This window comes from Geotrypetes seraphini, chromosome 17, assembly GCF_902459505.1.
Source record: "Geotrypetes seraphini chromosome 17, aGeoSer1.1, whole genome shotgun sequence".
Classification (NCBI taxonomy): Eukaryota; Metazoa; Chordata; class Amphibia; order Gymnophiona; family Dermophiidae; genus Geotrypetes; species Geotrypetes seraphini.
The window spans coordinates 23,679,302-23,698,319 of NC_047100.1; the positions used below are offsets into that span (position 1 = coordinate 23,679,302).

General features: G+C 44.9%; 1 protein-coding gene across 3 annotated transcripts in view; it reads right to left on the reverse strand.

The window, feature by feature from the left end:
- Positions 1 to 19,018, reverse strand: part of LRIG1 (leucine rich repeats and immunoglobulin like domains 1) — a 169,331-nt gene that overhangs the window by 18,675 nt on the left and 131,638 nt on the right. For 2 of the 3 annotated variants that reach the window (XM_033926091.1, XM_033926090.1), the window contains exons 13-15: positions 13,720 to 14,040; positions 13,163 to 13,444; positions 9,288 to 9,725 (exon numbers count right to left, since the gene is read on the reverse strand). In XM_033926091.1, coding sequence (XP_033781982.1) covers positions 9,288 to 9,725; positions 13,163 to 13,444; positions 13,720 to 14,040 — 1,041 coding nt within the window. The remainder of the gene's footprint in view (positions 1 to 9,287; positions 9,726 to 13,162; positions 13,445 to 13,719; positions 14,041 to 19,018) is intronic. The other variant, XM_033926092.1, reaches the window with a different exon arrangement.

Genomic DNA, 19,018 nt, shown 5'->3' on the forward strand with positions numbered 1-19,018 from the left:
GAGCTCCAGAAGTGATTTGATGGAGTCGGTCCGCACAGGTCCAGAATCCCTGAGTGCGAAGCCCATCCAGATGCGCTCCCCAGGCATAGGTCGAGGAATCGGTTGTGAGAACCTTCTGGTGGGGAGGAGAATGAAACAGCAAACCTCTGGATAGATTCGAAGAGGTCATCCACCAGAGTAGAGACTGCCGAAGAGCAGGAGTGACTGTGATGTGTCGAGTCAACGGATCCGACACCTGAGTCCACTGAGATGCCAGGGTCCACTGAGGAATTCTGAGGTGGAGTCTGGCAAACGGCGTCACATGAACTGTAGAGGCCATGTGGCCCAGGAGGACCATCATGTGTCTCGCTGAGATGGTCTGGCGAGAAGACACAGACTGGCAGAGATGAAGAAGAGCATCCATGCGCTGAGGAGGAAGGAATGCTCTGAGACGAACGGTATCCAGGACAGCCCCGATGAAGGGAAGAGACTGGGTCGGCTGTAGATGAGACTTGGGAAAGTTGATCTCGAATCCCAAACTCTGTAGGAACAGAATCGTTGACAGGGTCGCTGAGATGACCCCTGAGGCCGAGGCAGCCTTGATCAGCCAGTCGTCGAGGTAGGGGAATACCTGAAGTCCTTGGTTCTGGAGGGCCGCGGCCACCACCACCAGACATTTGGTGAAGACTCTGGGGGACGAAGACAGGCCGAATGGAAGCACTCGATACTGCAGATGGAGATGTCCCACCCGAAATCTGAGGAACTTGCGAGAGGCCGGATGAATGGGAATATGAGTGTAGGCCTCCTTGAGATCCAGAGAGCATAACCAGTCGTTCTGCTCAAGGAGGGGGTAGAGAGAAGCAAGTGTCAGCATGCGAAACCTCTCTTTGACTAGGAATTTGTTGAGGACCCTGAGGTCCAAAATGGGTCGCAGGTCGCCCGTCTTCTTCGGAACAAGGAAGTACCGGGAGTAAAACCCCTGGTTCAGTTGGTCCGTCGGGACCGGCTCCACGGCACGAAGCCGGAGCAAAGCCTGAGCTTCCTGAAGAAGAAGGGCGGTCTGAGTCAAGTTGGAAGGATACTCTCTTGGAGGGTGGTCCGGAGGGACCCGATGGAAATGAAGAGAGTATCCTTCCTTGATGATAGTAAGGACCCAGAGGTCGGTTGTTATGGCCTCCCAGCGATGATAAAAATGATGGAGGCGCCCTCCGATGGGAAAAACAGGGGGAGGCAGAACGAGGTTGGTTATGCCCTCGACGAGACAGTCAAAAAGGCTGAGTGGTCTTAGGGACAGCAGGCGACTGAGACTTAGGCTGACCCTTCTGGGGAGGCTGTCGCTTCGCCGGTTGCCTCGCAGGTGGAGTTTGCCTCGGCTGATAACGCCGCTGATAAATCAACGACGGGCGAGAAGGTCGAGACTGCTGAGGCTTAGGCTTCGGCCGAAGGATAGATTGGAAGGACTTTTCGTGGTCAGACAACTTCTTCGTGACAGTCTCGATGGATTCGTCAAAAAGATCCGCCCCAGCACACGGGACGTTCGCCAGGCGGTCCTGAAGATTCGGGTCCATATCAATGGTCCGCAACCAGGCCAACCGGCGCATCGCCACCGAGCAGGCCGGGCTGAGAGCTCGAACACATCATAGGCAGATTGCATTAACTGAAGCCGAAGTTGGGACAGCGAAGCAACCACTTCCTCAAACTCAAACCTAGCCTGGGACTCGATGTAGGGTGTGAACTTCCGAAGCACAGGTAGAAAAAATTCCAAGTAGGCTGCAAAGTGGAAATTGTAATTCAGGATTCGAGACGTCATCATCGAATTCTGATAGGTGCGTCGACCAAACTTATCCATGGTTCTGCCCTCGCGGCCCGGAAGCATAGACCTGGCCAGGATGAGACCGTTTGAGCGAGGATTCGACCAGGAGGGACTGGTGAGAAAGCTGAGGACCCTCGAAGCCTTTATGATGCACCGTGCGGTACCGCGCATCCAATTTGCCAGGGACCGCAGGGATAGAGTAAGGAGACTCGAAGCATCGCATGAAGGTCTGGTCGAGGAGCTTGTGCAGGGGAAGCCACAAGGACTCTGCCGGAGGACGAGGCAAGTGCATGGTATCGAGGTACTCCTTGGAATATCGAGACCCAGCATCGAGAGTAATGTCCATGTCATCTGCCATCTGCCTGAGGAACGATGAAAAGGACAGTTGGTCCGCCGTCGCCGGTCTGCGAGACGGACTAGAAGAAGAAGAGGCTTCAGGCTCCAGAGAGGCCTGCGAGCAACAGGACGAGTAGAAATCCTCGGGGTCCTCGAACTCCGGGCCCGGAGGAGGAGACCCAGTCGAAGCAGCATACCCCAACCGAGGCAATTTCTTCTGAGGCGAGACGGTCGCGTGCCGAGAGGAATGCTTCGAAGAATGTCTGGATCGATGCCCCTCTCGATGCCTGGAAGGGGATCGAGCCCGTCTGTGAGAAACTGGGTCAGACGCCTCCAAGGAGCAGATCGGACTCGATGCCGTCGATCGCAGAGGCGGAAGAGTCGGCGCCTCCCCCGACGACGCCCAGGCTTGATAGGGGGTTCGGAAGAACTCATCCTGCTTCCTGCTATGCTGGGTGGCCCCGAAGGTGGACGCCACACTGAGTCATGGGGCGGAGTAATCGGTTCCAAGGGAGGCAGGTCACTAAACGAGGCTTTCCTCGAGGGGATGGGCTCCAAGAGAGGCATATCACTAAGGGAGGCCCTCCTCGAGTGAATCGGTTCCAAAGGAGGCACAGCACTAACGGAGGACCTCCTCGAGGACCCGGACACCGCTCGCCGCTCCTCCTCGCCGAGCAACGAGGTCGTGCGGCGAGGAGGAGGAGGAGGGGGCGGTCCGCCCCTCGAAGCCGAAGCTGGGAGGTCACCCTGGATGGTGGCAATCAGCCGAGGCCCCATGGTCTGCATGAGCTCCACAAACTGAGCCTCCAGAAGGGACCGCAACAAAGCCGATATGGAGGGATCCGCACCAAAAGGGGGCCCTTCCGCACGGTCTCCGCGCTCCTTCGGTGCTGCGTGCTTCTGCTTGCCAGTCTTCGGCACCTTGAGCACCACCGGTGGAACTGTCGGGGTCGATACCTGCTCCGAGGAGACGGAGGAAGGCACCGGCGCCGAAGCCGGGGCCGAAACCGGTGTGAACGATGCCAGTTTCAGGAGGCCCGAAGCAGCTGGGGAGGCAGAGGGCTTCGCGGAAGGAGTCGAAGCACCCGTCGATGTCGAAGCTGCAGGATCCGATGAAGCTTCCATCTTGAACATGGACTCCCACAGCAGACAGCGGCGCTTAAACGCTCTCGCCGTCAGAGTGGAGCAAGGCCGGCACGATTTCGGGAAGTGATCCGGTCCCAGACACTGTAAGCAGCGTCGATGAGGGTCCGTGAGCGAAATCGCGCGCTGGCACTTGCTACACTTTTTTAAACCGGTAATCGGCCGGGACATAGGCCGGAAAAGCTCCGCCACAAGGTCGAAGGCGCGGGGCCCCAGCCACGCGGCCGACCCGGTATCGGAAGGAAAAATTTTTTTTTTTTTTTAAAAAGAAATCAAAGAAAGAAAGAAATGCACAGGAGAGCCAAAAGAACTCAACCCGCGGCAAAATAGAAGGCAAAAAAGAGATTCAATGGGCGCAAATTGAAGATAGACTTCTCAGCTCCGCAGAAGAAAAAGAACTGAGGAGACACGCCCGAACCATCGGGCGGGAAGGCACTGGCGCATGCGCGGTGTGGGCATCTCGAAACGTCTGAGTTTCTTCAAGCAAGACATGCTTGCAAGATGTCCGTATCGGGGCTCTGTCGGATGACATCACCCACTAGTGAGAATACCTGCCTGCTTGTCCTGGGATAAAATAATGTTACTTTTTTGGCGCCTGCAACCCCCAATTTTTTAAAAAATAATGGCAGAAATTTTTATATTATAATCAGCCAATTTTACAACTGCACCTTTCAGCTCTGTACAGCAGGCAGAACCTAATATGCAATGTGGAAAATTAATGTACTGTGCAGACCACAGTGGTGAGAAAAATTGACCAGAATGAGGTATATCTTTTGAAGGGCCTCTGGTAGACCTATAGATGGCTTTGAACAGTCATCCTCAACTGTGGATCTCCTACAGGCAAAGTCCTTGCAGGCACGAAAAAAAGAAAAGATTAAAGAAACGTCCCCAAAATTATCCCTAAATCATGAAAGACAAATGACAGCAGCCACTATCCAAGAAACTGAGGTGAGAGAGGACAGGCAATATAGTAAACCTAGGTAAAGGCCAAAATTATCTGGGTAGCAGTGACTTTCAGTACTGCTACTTGGATAACTATCCAGGCAACTTAGGATAGTGGCTGAATATTACTGCTTCCCAGATTTTATTTTTTGAAGAACTTATACCCTGCTTAAATCTAAGTGGTTCACAAGGTACATATACACACAATAACAGTACAATATAGAATAACCTACATTTATCAAAAGTTCTCCAGGATTACTGAAAAAATTAAAGAGTCATGGGATAAGTGGCAAAGTTCAGTTGTGGATTAGGAATTGGTTATCGGATTGAAAATAGAGGGTAGGGTTAAATGGTCTTTTTTCTCAATGGAAGAGAGTAAACAGTGGCGTGCCGCAGGGATCTGTACTGGGACCAGTGCTATTAACTTATTTATAAATGATCTGGAAATTGGAATAACAAGTGTTCAAAGTTGTTAAAACGCATGCAGATTATGAAAAATTGCAGGCAGTTCTTAGGAAATTGGAAGACTGGGTGTCCAAGTGGCAGATTAAATTTAACATGGAGAAATGCAAAGTGGCTGACATTAAAAATGCTGACCACAGAATAAATATCAGAGAGCTATATTTTAAGAAAACTTTATTATTCTAACCGAAAAATAAGCATTTTTCCCCAGAGATAAAATTTGAAGAACCTTTCAGTACATCTGATCCTAAATGCAAATATGAAAACTCGATGCTAGGTCCAGCTTGCAGACCTGACAGTTCTGGCGAGTATAAACATGTTGAGGGCAACTTTTTAAAGCTACTTATCTGGATAAACAGGCTGTCTGAAAACTGCCTACTCTGTATGTGGGCAGATATATAGGGATAACATACAGGTTCTAAACAAAAAAAAGAAGAGGAGACCGGGATGGAGGGAGGGAAGGAACAGAGAGGGAGAAGTTGGGCATAAGGGATGATATGGAGGGGGAGATAGAGATGTTGGGAAGAGAAAGGGAGAGATGCTGGATAAAAGGGTAGTTGAGAAAAGGAGAGATGGTAGATCTGGGGATGGTGGGGTCCATCGCTGCCGCTGCGGGGATAGAGATGAAAAAAAGGAAAGATGCCAGACCTCCAGGGGAGGAAAGGGAAGTGGAAGGGAGGACAGAGATGGAAGATGGATGGTTAGCACAGAGAGAGAAGGAAGGGAAGGAGACCCTGGCAAGCGAGTTATCAGAAGACAACCAGAGCCTGGGACCAACATGATATAAATATGACCAGATAATAAAAGGTAGAAAAAATAATTTTATTTTCTGTTTTCTGATTACAATATGTTAGATTTGAAATGTGTATCCTGCCAGAGCTGGTGTTAGACCGTGAACGTGAGCTAGGATTTAACAGAGAGAGGAAAAGTCTTTTTTGTTTACACCACAGCACCAGTGTGGGTAGGAGAGAGCAAAGGGGGGTAAAGAGGCTATAAAATAAACCCACCAGGATGTTTGAAAAAAACACCCAATTAGGCAGGAAAATCAAATCAAATATTTTTCCCTGAATCGGGCAGCACTAGTATATGCAAGTACTTTCTCTTTGAACTGATGCAAAATGCATGGATAAAATATCCATGACCTCTGCAACTATTCAGAACCATCTAAACAACATACTAGAATATGACATCCTAAAACAATAGAAAGAACTGTGTGTTATCCTGAAAAAAATGTTTCAGGTTACCAAAGAACAGTGGTTTTAAATTACTTAAATACATATGATAATTTCTTTTCTGTTTCTTCTAACAACTCAGATCTCTCAAGTGGACTGTCTAGACCAGGGGTGCCCAACGCGTCGATCGCGATCGACCAGTAGCTCAGGAAGGCAACGCGAGTCGATCGCGGAGCCTATCCCGGGCTCTGTGATAGACTCGTGTTGCCGTCCTGATCTACGGGCCGATCAGCCTTCCTCTCCAGTTTTCTTTCTCCCTAGGGCCTTTTAGCTGGGCGATCCGCCCAGCTGTCATCTGCCGCTGCTGAACAAAAAACCGGGTCCTGCCTTCGCGGAAACAGAAAGTAGGCAGGACCCGGCAGGAAGAAGAACAAATGCTTGTCTCCCGCATTAGCCCGTAGCGAACGCTTGCTTCAGGGCTCTCAACATGTGCGTGCCGGCTTCTCTTCTCTTCCCTCCGAAACCGGAAGTTATGTCCGGGGGGGGGAGGGGAGAAGGGAAGCCGGCGCGCACATGTTGAGAGCCCTGAAGCAAGCGTTCGCTACGGGCTAATGCGGGAGACAAGCATTTGTTCTTCTTCCTGCCGGGTCCTGCCTACTTTCTGTTTCCGCGAAGGCAGGACCCGGCAGCATTTCCCCTAATAGGTCGATCGCGATCTTGGGCTGATCAGCCTTCCTCTTCCCGATGGCAAAATTGACGTCAGGGAGAGGAATGCTGGTTGGCCGAAGCAGGGAGAGCTTGGGGCCTGTTATTGGTGGCGTTTGGGTCCTGGTCCCCGATGGCAATGGCAGTGGCAGTGGCTTGGGGGAGGGCAGGGAGAAAGAAAGAAAAAGGGCAGGCAGGGAGACAGAAGGAAAGAAGAGAAACAGAAAAAAATGAAAGGGAGGCAGAGAGAAAGAAAGGGCAGGGAAGAGGAAGGAAAAGTTGGGGGGAAGAAATGAGGTCTGGAGGAGAAGAAGCATACAGGCTAAAAGAAGGGAAGAAAGATTGTATGCACAGTCAGAAGAAGAAAGTGCAACCAGAGACTCATGAAATCACCAGACAAGGTAGGGAAAATGATTTTATTTTAAATTTTGTGATCAAAATGTGTCTGAATTTATATCTGCTGTCTATATTTTACACTATGGTCCCCTTTTACTAAACCACAATAGAGATTTTTAGCGCAGGGAGCCTAGGAGTGTCGAGAGCAGCGCTGGGCATTCAGCGCAGCTCCCTGCACTAAAAACTGCTAACGTGGTTTAGTAAAAAGGGAGGGGGTGAGTATTTGTCTACTTTTGTATGGTTGTTACTGAGGTGACAGTGCATAGAGTCATCTGCTTTGACCTCTTTGAAAACCCTGGAATAGGAATGATGATTAACATTTTCTATGCGTACAGTGTGCGTTGTGTTTTTTAAAAATTTTATTATTGGTAGATCATTGTGACTTGGTCATTTAAAAAGTAGCTCGCAAGCCCAAAAAGTGTGGGCACCCCTGGTCTAGACATTACTGAGCTAAGGACAAAAGGGGCCTGGACACTGTTAGTAGGGAGAAAAAGACCTAATACAGGACAATGAAGTTCACTCAGTGTCTCCCAACCAAAAAATGTTCTCCATACATCCAGAGAACAAAAATGTCACAGGAAACAGCAGCTTGAGTAATTTTCACACTGCTCCGGCCAACTGTATTCTGGCAAGATCAACAAGAACAGTACAAACATGTTTTGTTCATATCCAACTACTTGTCAGTTTGACACTGGTCTGCTTGCACTGCAAATTAATTTGGTTTTTGGGGTCCAGAATGACCTTTAATACAATATTTTAAAGTTTAAATATGTTTTTAACTTTACCCTGCACACAATGAAGCAGGTTAAACCAGAGTAAAAATCTGTGCAGAGATTTAATTTTCAAATCTTTTTGCAGACCTTCACCCAAGTACTTTGCATCTGCTTCGATGTTATAAGAAAGGCTTTAAGCATTAGAGCAGTTGAGGGATGGAATGGTCTGCCAGATATCTAAAAAGTGAATCCTCCCTCCTGCATTTTATGAAGCTCTGTTCTAGATGTATAATCTATTAGTAGATGGAGGAATAATTTGTGCCATTTTATTATACATTAGTTGTTGTGGCCTTTATCTGCCATTATGTTTCTATAAAATGAGGCAGGCACTTTAGGTTATCTTTTTTGGGTTGTGATTACCCAGTTTATCTCAACTGCTATATCTTTTTTATTTGCAGACTTCACAGTGAAGGAAGACATTACAAAAGAGAAGTCGTCGTTGTTTTATGTTTATACTACACTCAAAAGTGCATTTTACTAAATTGGTGAAAACAGATAACTCAATGGAGGAGCCTACTTTTCTGGAGAAGCTTCATATTAGCTAAATCTCAAACTCACAAATGGAGAAAATATTGAGAAGTTTGGGAATCAGTGCGGGAGGCCTCACTGAGTATGTAGTTGGATTCTGAATTATTGACTTGGATAACCATTCGGTCCTGGGTCTTGTGCAGAGTTATATTTGTTTTTTTAGCCTCCCTGGGGAGTGTCAGAGTACTCACTATCCAGAAGGAGGAGAGGGAGGCTGGAAACTAGAAAGTTATACTGTGGAATGAAATCGTATTCATCAGTAGCTGTTTTTGTAAATCGCTGATATGCTAGTTATGGGTCACACTTACTACATTTGGTATGGTTGCTATGCCCAGCGGTTCTGCAGTGGGTGCTTTAATTTTGTTGAAGCTTCTAGGTAAACTCAAATACCTGCAAATGTTTTTATGTGATTGGATATTTTGACATGTATGAAGTGGCTTTGAAGAGCAAAGTGGGGTGTTTTTTTCTTTTCATTGAACATGTATGTAATGTCCAATTTTTATGTAAATTGTGTAGGTACTATGAATTTTTTAAATAAATAAATAAAATAACGTAAGAGAAGCTGCAGTCACATCATCTTCGAACCTTCTCACTTTTCTGCATTTATTGCTATTTAGCAGATGTGAGACACAGGCCACCCCTAATAACTGATCTGGTTTGAAAGTGTTCCATAACTAATAAGTAATGCTACTGTCAAGAGTGTGTTATGTGAGTTTAAAACTTTTTCCTTTCTTACCATTTTCATTTCTTTCGCTCCCTATATTCAACTTTGGAGTCTAGTATTGAAGACCTGAGCATTATCAGTGTCCCCTCCCCCCACCATTGATATTATTTAGTATGTACAGTTTGGTTAGATTTTATCATATTGCATAAATAAAAAAATTAAAACAGAACCCAGGTGCCAAATTAATCATGTTGCACACCCGAGCCTCATTTTCAAAGGAAACCTTGTGAAGAGTTTCTTTTTAAAAGTGGTGAAAGTTTCATTATTACCCTACTAAAGAGCTATGAAAAACATAGGAGAAAAGAAAGAAGTACCTGTATTGGTTATACTATATTCTTCATTCTTCTTTCGAGTCTGATAGATTATGCACACCCAGACCAGAGACGTAAGAACAATGCTACACACCACTGCAATTATTATAATTCCCACAGTCATGGTACTTTCCATTCTGGCCTGTTCTGCTACACAGCCAGCGACTGGTGAGATGCTCAGCTGACTGTGCGCACGCTCTGTTCCAAGTGTGTTGGACATCTCACAAGTATATTTCCCAGCATCTTCTAGCACCACATTTCTGATAATTAGCAGCTGGTTGCCAGGTGTGAAATGGTGCCTCTCCGTTACTGTTAGGGGCTCATCACCCTTCAGCCAAGTGATGCGAGGAGGAGGGCTTCCAGTAGCTTTGCACTGTAGAGCCACAGTGGCACCAGCCATCACAACGTGGTCTTCCAGTGGATACACCAAAGATGGAGTCTCTGAAAAGATTAACTTAAAACAGTTAGTCTCCCTCAAATTGCATTTGTCATCTATTCATCAACAAATGGAACAACAGTGATTTTATTTTATTTTTTTAATTCTTTATTCATTTTACATAGTACAAGTGCAACATAGAAACACATTTGACCTTATACAACATCACTTGATTAACTTACTTTTATCACATAAATATAATGAATAACCCTCCCCCCCAATCCTGATAATGCATATTTTATATAGAATTAATTGTATTAATAATATTTCTAATTACAACTCTTAATGCGAAATCTGAGATCCCTCCCCTCCCTCCTTAATCCTTACATATAATAATAATAATAATTTTATTTCTTATATATATCTGAATCTGAGAATCTCGGAGAGAGCGAGACCAGAAGGCTTTGAGCATGCGCAAATGCTCAAAGCCCAGCCCAGCCCAGCACAGGGAAGAGGGAGGATCTCCCTCGCACCACCCAGCCCAGCCCAGGCGAGGGAGGATCTTCGGGCACTGGCACTGGCACGTCCTGTGCATTGGTGCTGGTGCCGGTGCCCAATCGGGTAAGCGATGTCTTTGCGGTGCTGGGGGGGAATGTAGGATCGCGGGGGAGGGGGTGACGTGAGCAGGGGGGAGGATGCCAGTTCGCAGGCCACAAGAGGGAGTAACGGGGGTGGCGGGAGGAGGTTTTAGCAGCATGCGCGGTATACACGTGTGCGTGCTATATTAAAATTTTTTTACAGAAATGCTTTGTTCCCGATCGCTATACACGTATGCGCATTATATGCGTGAAAATACGGTAATTCAGAATGTTGCAGCATGACTGATAGAAGGCTGCAAGCAGCAGGACCAAGTTTTTGTTTTTTTAAATAATTTATATTCCGCACATCCTACAATTCTATGCAGATTCCCTAACTGTCCCGGTGGGCTCCCACTCTATCTAATGTACCTGGGGCAATGGGGATTAAGTGACTTGTCCAGGGTCACAAGGAGCAGTACGGGATTCGAACCCACAACTTCAGGGTTCCGAGGCTGTAGCTCTAACCACTGCACCACACCCTTCCTGCAAAAACTACACTAGTTACCAGTACCTTACAGGGCTAAATTAAAAAAAAACTCTATCTTTGCTTTTCAAGGTGCTCAGATAAAATGGGCCAGATTACTTGAAGAACCAGCTTAACTCTCTACCCGCCTTTGAGACCTCTGAGGTCCTCCCAAGGAGTATCACTATCTGTACCCTCATCAAAAGAAATTGTATGATGTGCCAGCAAGCCTCCTCAGGAGTAGCCCCCACTCTGGAATTTACTCCCAGAGGAGCTATGCCTAACTTCAGATGACCTCTACTTCAGGGCACTCTTCATCCAAGCCTTTAATACATAGGGGTCCTTCTACTAAGGCGCTAAATGCTAACGCATCCATAGAATAGAATGGGTGTGTTAGCATTTAATACGCGCTAATCGTTAGCGCACATTACATCGGTTAGCATGCCTTAGTAAAAGAGGGGGGGAGGGGGAGTGCTGACTATACACTCATTCTGCACTAGGACTAACTTATAAGAACATAAGAATAGCTTTACTGGGTCAGACCAATGGTCCATCAAGCCCAGTAGCCTGTTCTCACGGTGGCCAATCCACACACACTGTAACAATCAATTCCTTATATCTTGTTTATCCCAATGAACTCTGTTCCCATCTAATATCTGCACTTGGCCCCTCGGCTGGATGATGCAGTATTGTAGAAAAGCATTAGTGTCACATCTATTTTATCTGAATGTTCTGATGTGTGCTTATTAGATGTTTTATAAGTATTATGCTGACAGTGTATTTATCTCTTATCTGAATTTTAATGTTAATACGTATATTTATGAAATCGTTTCATGGTGGTCCTATTATTATGTTTCAATTTGCTGATTCATTGTATTTATGTTGGTATTTAGTCTTTTTACTATTGTTATGCTGTAAACAGAATTGTAAGTTTTATGTTGAAGTTTTATGTTGCTGTACACCACCTTGGGTGAATTTCTTCACGAAGGTGGTTAATAAAGCCCAGTAAATAAAAAGTTATTCTCTTTGCGCAATAACTCCATCTTTTACTTCCCCTCTTTGCAAAGAAGATCACAAAAAACATGTGTCAAAACAATTATCCTTCCAGGCAGCCCATCCAGGAGCTGCTCCCCATTTTATTGTCCTCTTCCTCATACATGCACTTCAGACGTAAGCAAAGATCCATTTGTGCAATAAGTTCTTGATAGAACACTGATCTATGTCTCCGTATACTTCTCCGCCTCTGCCCAACCTAGACCCACTATTCTTGCACAATGTACTGGCTTTGTTCACCCTTTAAATAATTCTGTTAACTGCATTGAACTACCAAGTATATAGTGGTAGTTATTTTTTATGTTATAAGGTGGCTCATTAAAAGTATCAACATAACCACCTCTTCTGTACTACTAGCTCTACCTTTCCTTATCCATTCTAGAATCCCACCTGGATCTGCCACTGCCTTGCTGCACTGTTCTCTACCTTGGATATCACTCCAATAATAATATCCAATGTTACAATAGTCCAGGATGCTAAGGATCAGTGATTGAGAGTGGAGGAGTGGCCTAGTGGTTAGGGCTGCAGACTCAGCACTCTGAGGTTGCAGGTTCAAGCCCAGCACTGCTCCTTGTGACCCTGGGCAAGTCACTTAACACACTACATTGCCCCAAGTACATTAGATAGATTGTGAGCCCACCATGACAGACCGGGAGAAATACTTGAGAACCTGAATGTAATATATATACACATTATAGTAGTATAAATATAACCAAACATCTTTCCGTTATATATGTAGGATTTATGAGAACATAAGAATAGTTTCCAACAGTGGTCAATCCAGATCACAAGTACCTGGCAGAAATTCAAATAAAAAGATTCCATGCAAGCATGTGAGAAGTGGCCTAGCGATAGAGCTGAGGTTGTGGGATCGAATCCCAGCGCTGCTCCTTGTGACCCTGGGCAAGTCACTTAATCCTCCATTGCCCTAGGTACAAAATAAGTACCTGTATATATGTAAACTGCTTTGAATGTGTAAGTGTAACCACAAAAAGGCGGTATATACAAGTCCCATTCCCCTTCCCCCATGTCTGTCTTGATAGCAGACTATGGACTTTTACAACCTTTTTTAAACCCAGATATGCTAACTACTGCTACCTGTTACCTCTTGCAATGAGTTCCAGAGCTTAACTTTATTGAGTGAAAAAATATTTCCTCCTATTTGTTTTAAAAGTATTTCCATGTAACTTCTTTAGTGTCTCCTAGTCTTTGTACTTTTTGAAAAAGTAAAAAAATATCAATTTTACTCATATCCAAAATGCTTTTTTTTTAAAACTTGAAGCACAGGTGCAAGCAGATCCCCTAAATGTGCAGTAAGCTCCAGGTAAGACTCAGTAAGGTTCCTTACCTAGTACAGTCAATGAGGCATTGGCCGTCACTGAGCCAGCAGTGTTCTGAGCAGAGCAACTATAAACTCCCATGTCCTCAATCTTTACTTCCATGATGAAAAGCACATCGTCATCTGGCATGACATGCATACGTCGCTCTCGAGCAGCAGGGAAATCAGTTCCTCCATCTTTCTGCCAGGCAATTTCTGGGAGGGGATGTCCCTCAGCAGCACACTCCAGCCGTGCAACTGTCCCCATCCGAACAGTGATGTCATGAGGAGTTTTGGTGAAAGATGGTAATACTACAAGGAGAAAAAGTTGTTTAGGGAGTTTTATTTTTTTTTTTAATTTAACTCATTTCTTTCTCCCCAACCTTCTGATCTCTAATGAAATCTGGAAACGGAGGTTGGCCCATACAAAAGATAAGTTGTCCAGACAAGTGCTAGAATTTCCATCGGATGATTTTTAAGAGTGGATTAAATCAGTATTCATCAAGTATACATTTCCATAATGCAAATAAATCATTTCAAGGAAACATTATATAGACTATATAAACATACTAAGGCTTTTATCTCACCATTAACAGTCAGCCGAGCCTTGCTGGAGTATGTGGAGCCAAAATGGTTGGATATGATGCATTGATAACGCCCCTCATGTGCAAATGTCACATGTCGTAGGTGCAAAATGGTGGTATACTCTGTCACTTCACCATCCTTTGCCCGCACGTGAGCCAAGTTCTCAATCTCAGGGTCGTGCAGGACTTCATTATCTTTCTTCCAGGCAAAGGTCATTGGGGAACTACTACTGCTCGCTGCAGAACAAGTAAAGCTGATATCTTCGTCCAAGACACCCACAGTTGTCTCTGGCTGGATAATAATTTGAGGCTTGGGAAAGTCTTCTAATAAAAAAAAGTAAATGTACATTAATTTAAAAATTAATGTTGAAGCAAAGTACACTACTATATTCTCCAAAGAGATTAAAATGTAACTATACAATAATTTTTGCTTCCCAACTGAAGCTGTATAAATTGAGACTAAAATGATGTGATTTGTTATAAGTTATACAGATGCTGAAGAGATGACATTCAAAATTACGAAAAGTGACAGAAAGTATAAAAGTGCTTCCTGTTAGTTCATTTGTTTATAATTCATCTCAGGTTTTGGATATATCATCACTATGGCACTGGCACTCAAGAGTCTCCCCATACATAAAGACAGAATAAGGGCAGGAGACAAGCAGCCACTCTGACTGTATGCTGCATGCATTATGAAAGTTTTCAATCCTAAGCCTGGGCTCTGATTTCTGAAACACAACAGGTATGTGATGCCAGAAGGGGGTATTTTTAATCCATCACTACACAAGTCAATATAATGAACCCATATTCATCAGCAAGCCTTAAAAATAAGTTCAGTAGCTGTCAGATTAGTGAATGTGTGCCAAGGGAAGATACTGGAAAGGACCATAACAATATGCACCCATGTGTATGCCCACCTTCAAAGTTCGCACCGTTGCCTTCAGGCACCATATTATAGAATAGTGGCTAGCTGGATTGGCATTTATGCTCATATGAATATACATTCACATGTTTATGTTGGTATTATACATGCTCTTGGAACTCTCCTTACAGAGCTGCCATCCATGTATCTATATGGGTAGCACTGGCATTACAAAGAATGATAGCTAGCTCTGGCAACTGAAATGCACTGAAATATGTAACACACTTTCCTAGTGCAGGTGTGATTCATCCTTTTATTGCAAACATGTATGAAAGGCTAACATAATGTGCATCATTTCCTCAAGATGTATCACCATTCTCATCCTTTATTTCATTAAAACACATTGTCCTCCATTCCTTCTCCATTATATAAGAAAAGAAATAAAGACTCTACTTTTCAAGAAATTCCTGCAAACGACTTAATACCGCTAGCTCCTTCCCACTTCCCAATACCTTCTCGATTCCCCAAAGCAACCTCATCTACAATCTCCTCTAGAAATTACCAGATATCTTCTTCATGTAATACGTTTTTTGTAATCTGCCTTGAACTGCAAGGCATTGGCGGAATAGAAATCTCTAATGTAATGTAATATAACGAGTCCAGACATTAAGAAAACCCTACACCTCTTGTCCTTAGCCTGGGAGTGAACCAGCTACTCCACCCAATAGTATGTCAGTTCCACAAAAAGTCTTCTCCAAGAATACTCTTGTGCATTCCCCAGACAGGACAAAAGCCTTAGATTTCTAGCATGATACCATTTAGCAGGATCAAACCCAATTCTCTCAAATGACAGCATGCTATGGTAGCCACTAAACCACCACACTAGCCCCAAGGCTGAAAACACACTGGAAACTCACCCTGTAAAAAACAGAAAGACATCTGCTTGCCAGGATAGACCATTTTACAATTATGTTATAAACTGCTTTCATGTATTTGACAAATTGTAGCATACCAAATAAAAGCACCAAGGATCTTTATACATACTATTCTTTCTCCATTTGAACAGTTCTCACTGGAGAACAGCCTTGGTAAATCACTTGGTCAACAAGCCAAAACCCCCATCACCATGCAGCAGTCAAATGTAAGAAGTCATTTTCTTTTCAAGCAATGTCCATAAACTTCAAAGTACAGCATCCATAGGACACATACAATAATATAGGAAGCAAAAATGCCCAACATTAAGAAACAGTGAGTCCCTCAACATATTTTTTTTACATAAGAACTATCCTCTAACCCCTTCCGTCCCAAGAATCTCAGCAAGGGAGCAGATAAAGGCAGCCTACTACAATTCACCCAGGGACTTGGATTCTTATAGTCCCCAGTATTCAAATCTCATCTCCGCGCCCCCCCCCCCCTCTGGATCCCCAACCAGCACTCCCCACACTAAACACTGCAAGGTGACTCTGCTCTATATAAGAGCTCCATTATCAAAGTACATTCAAAAGAAGGCTTTGACTACTAGGAATTAAAGAAGCCAAGTAAGCATGCCAGGTAAGCAGAACGTGTTTGCGACATCGAGGGTGGCCCTCTACTGTCTGCACCTCCCAAGTGATAAGAGTATGAATTTGGGCACGCCTCTACCAGAAAAATTGGAGGGGGGGTGGCAAAGAGACCTAAGACTGTAATATGCATTTTTGAGTCATGAGACATACCTTATGACACAGCATGATCCCTCCCTTAGATACCCTCTGAAAAGCTCCCAGGACATCCAGCACCAGTTGCTCTACTGTACTCAAGGTTTACCCCAAAAGTTACTGCAAATAGTACACTATAAGGACCGAAAACTCCACATTTGCCAACAGCCCCAAAATGAATGACAAAACATATTAGGTTCCCTACCACATTTAATGTAAGAAGTAATTTTAAAAGCCTTGCACATCAATTCTGCATTTAAATTACTACAGACAATAAGAACTGTTAAATAAACATGATTATCTTGCAAATATTTCTTAAAAATAAGCCACATGCCCCCTTCCTTTTCTTAGCTGATTTTCATATTTAAACGCTATGTGTGACTTGTTTCAAAATAAACTAATTTGAATCTAATAGCCACAATATCATTTATTAAAAAGGAAGTACAGTAATCACTACCATATTCTAATTCCCCCCAGAAGCCATTGCCAAACTAAGCTCTTTAAACTATTTATTTATTTAAAACATTTTTAATCCGCCTTTATCCAAGGCGGCTCACAATATTACATACATATTTCATGACTTGCACAACACAAAGATCCCCTACATCAGCAAAAATCATAAGATTATACCATCTCAACCCATAAATTATATCTCAACTGCTCAACCTTTACATAAGTGATAAAGCACAGTTACTTACCGTAACAGGTGTTATCCAGGGACAGCAGGCAGATATTCTTGACTGATGGGTGACGGCACCGACGGAGCCCCGGTACGGACACTTTTAGAGTGATTGCACTCTAAGAACTTGGAAAGTTCTAGAGACCGCACCGCGCATGCGCGAGTGCCTTCCCGCCCGACCCCGACGCGCGGTCCCTCAGTTAAGATAAGCCAGCTAAGAAGCCAACCCGGGGAGGTGGGTGGGACGCAAGAATATCTGCCTGCTGTCCCTGGATAACACCTGTTACGGTAAGTAACTGTGCTTTATCCCAGGACAAGCAGGCAGCATATTCTTGACTGATGGGTGACCTCCAAGCTAACAAAAAGAGGGATGGAGGGAAGGTTGGCCATTAGGAAAACAAATTTTGTAAAACAGATTGGCCGAAATGTCCATCCCGTCTGGAGAAAGCATCCAGACAATAATGAGATGTAAAAGTATGGACTGAGGACCACGTAGCAGCTTTGCAGATTTCCTCAATGGGCGTGGAACGGAGGAAAGCTACAGATGCTGCCATAGCTCTAATTCTATGTGCCGTGACAGAACCTTCCAGTGTCAGTCCGGACTGAGCATAGCAGAATGAAATGCACGCAGCAAGCCAATTAGATAGTGTGCGCTTAGAAACAGGACGTCCCAATTTATTCGGGTCAAAGGACAGAAAAAGTTGGGGAGATGATCTGTGGGGCTTAGTACGGTCTAAATAGTAAGCTAAAGCCCGCTTACAGTCCAAAGTATGAAGAGCCTGTTCCCCGGAATGAGAGTGAGGTTTAGGGAAAAAAACAGGTAGTACAATAGATTGGTTGAGATGGAACTCAGAAACAACCTTAGGGAGAAACTTTGGATGTGTACGTAGAACCACCTTGTCGTGATGAAAGACAGTGAAAGGTGGATCAGAAACTAGTGCATGTAGCTCACTGACCCTCCTGGCAGAGGTGAGAGCAATAAGAAAAAGTACCTTCCAAGTGAGAAACTTGAAAGAGGCAGTAGCCAAGGGTTCAAATGGAGGCTTCATCAAGGCGGAGAGAACCACGTTCAGATCCCAGATCACCGGAGGTGCTTTGAGAGGTGGTTTCAGATTGAAAAGACCTCGCATGAATCTGGAGACCAGGGGATGAGCTGAAAGGAGTTTCCCCTGGACTGGCTCATGAAAAGCCGTAATGGCACTGAGATGAACTCTGATGGAAGTAGACTTGAGACCAGAAGTAGACAGAGAAAGCAGATAATCCAATAGAGGTTCCACAGCAAGAGACCTGGGGTCATGATGATGTAGGAGACACCAAGAAGAAAACCTCGTCCACTTTTGATGGTAACATTGTAGAGTGGCTGGTTTCCTGGAGGCGTCCAGGATGGAGCGAACAGGCTGAGATAACAAAGAATCAGCTGAAGTCAGCCCGAGAGATACCAAGCTGTCAGGTGCAGAGATTGCAGGTTGGGATGGAGGAGGGTTTCCTGATCTTGCGTAAGCAGAGATGGAAACAGTGGAAGTAGAAATGGATCCCTGGAACTGAGTTGAAGTAGAAGGGAGAACCAATGCTGTCTGGGCCACCGTGGTGCAATCAGGATCATGGTGGCTCGTTCCCTCTTCAGTTTGAACAAGGTCCGAAGCATGAGAGGCAGAGGAGGGAAAGCATAAAGGAACAGATTGGACCAATCCAGAAGAAATGCATCCGCTGCCAGACGGTGAGGAGAGTAAAGTCTGGAGCAGAATTGGGGCAACTGATGATTGTGAGGAGCTGCAAAAAGGTCCACCTGAGGAGTGCCCCATTGTGCAAATATGGACTGTAGAGTCGATGGGTCGAGAGTCCATTCGTGGGGTTGGAGAACTCTGCTGAGCTTGTCCGCTAAGTAGTTCTGTTCCCCTTGAATATAAATTGCTTTCAGGAATAAGCGGCGCGAGGATGCCCAAGACCAGATTCTCTGGGCTTCCTGGCATAAGAGGCGAGAGCCCGTTCCCCCTTGCTTGTTGATGTAGTACATAGCCACCTGGTTGTCTGTGCAAATTAGAAGGACTTGAGGAAATAGAAGGTGTT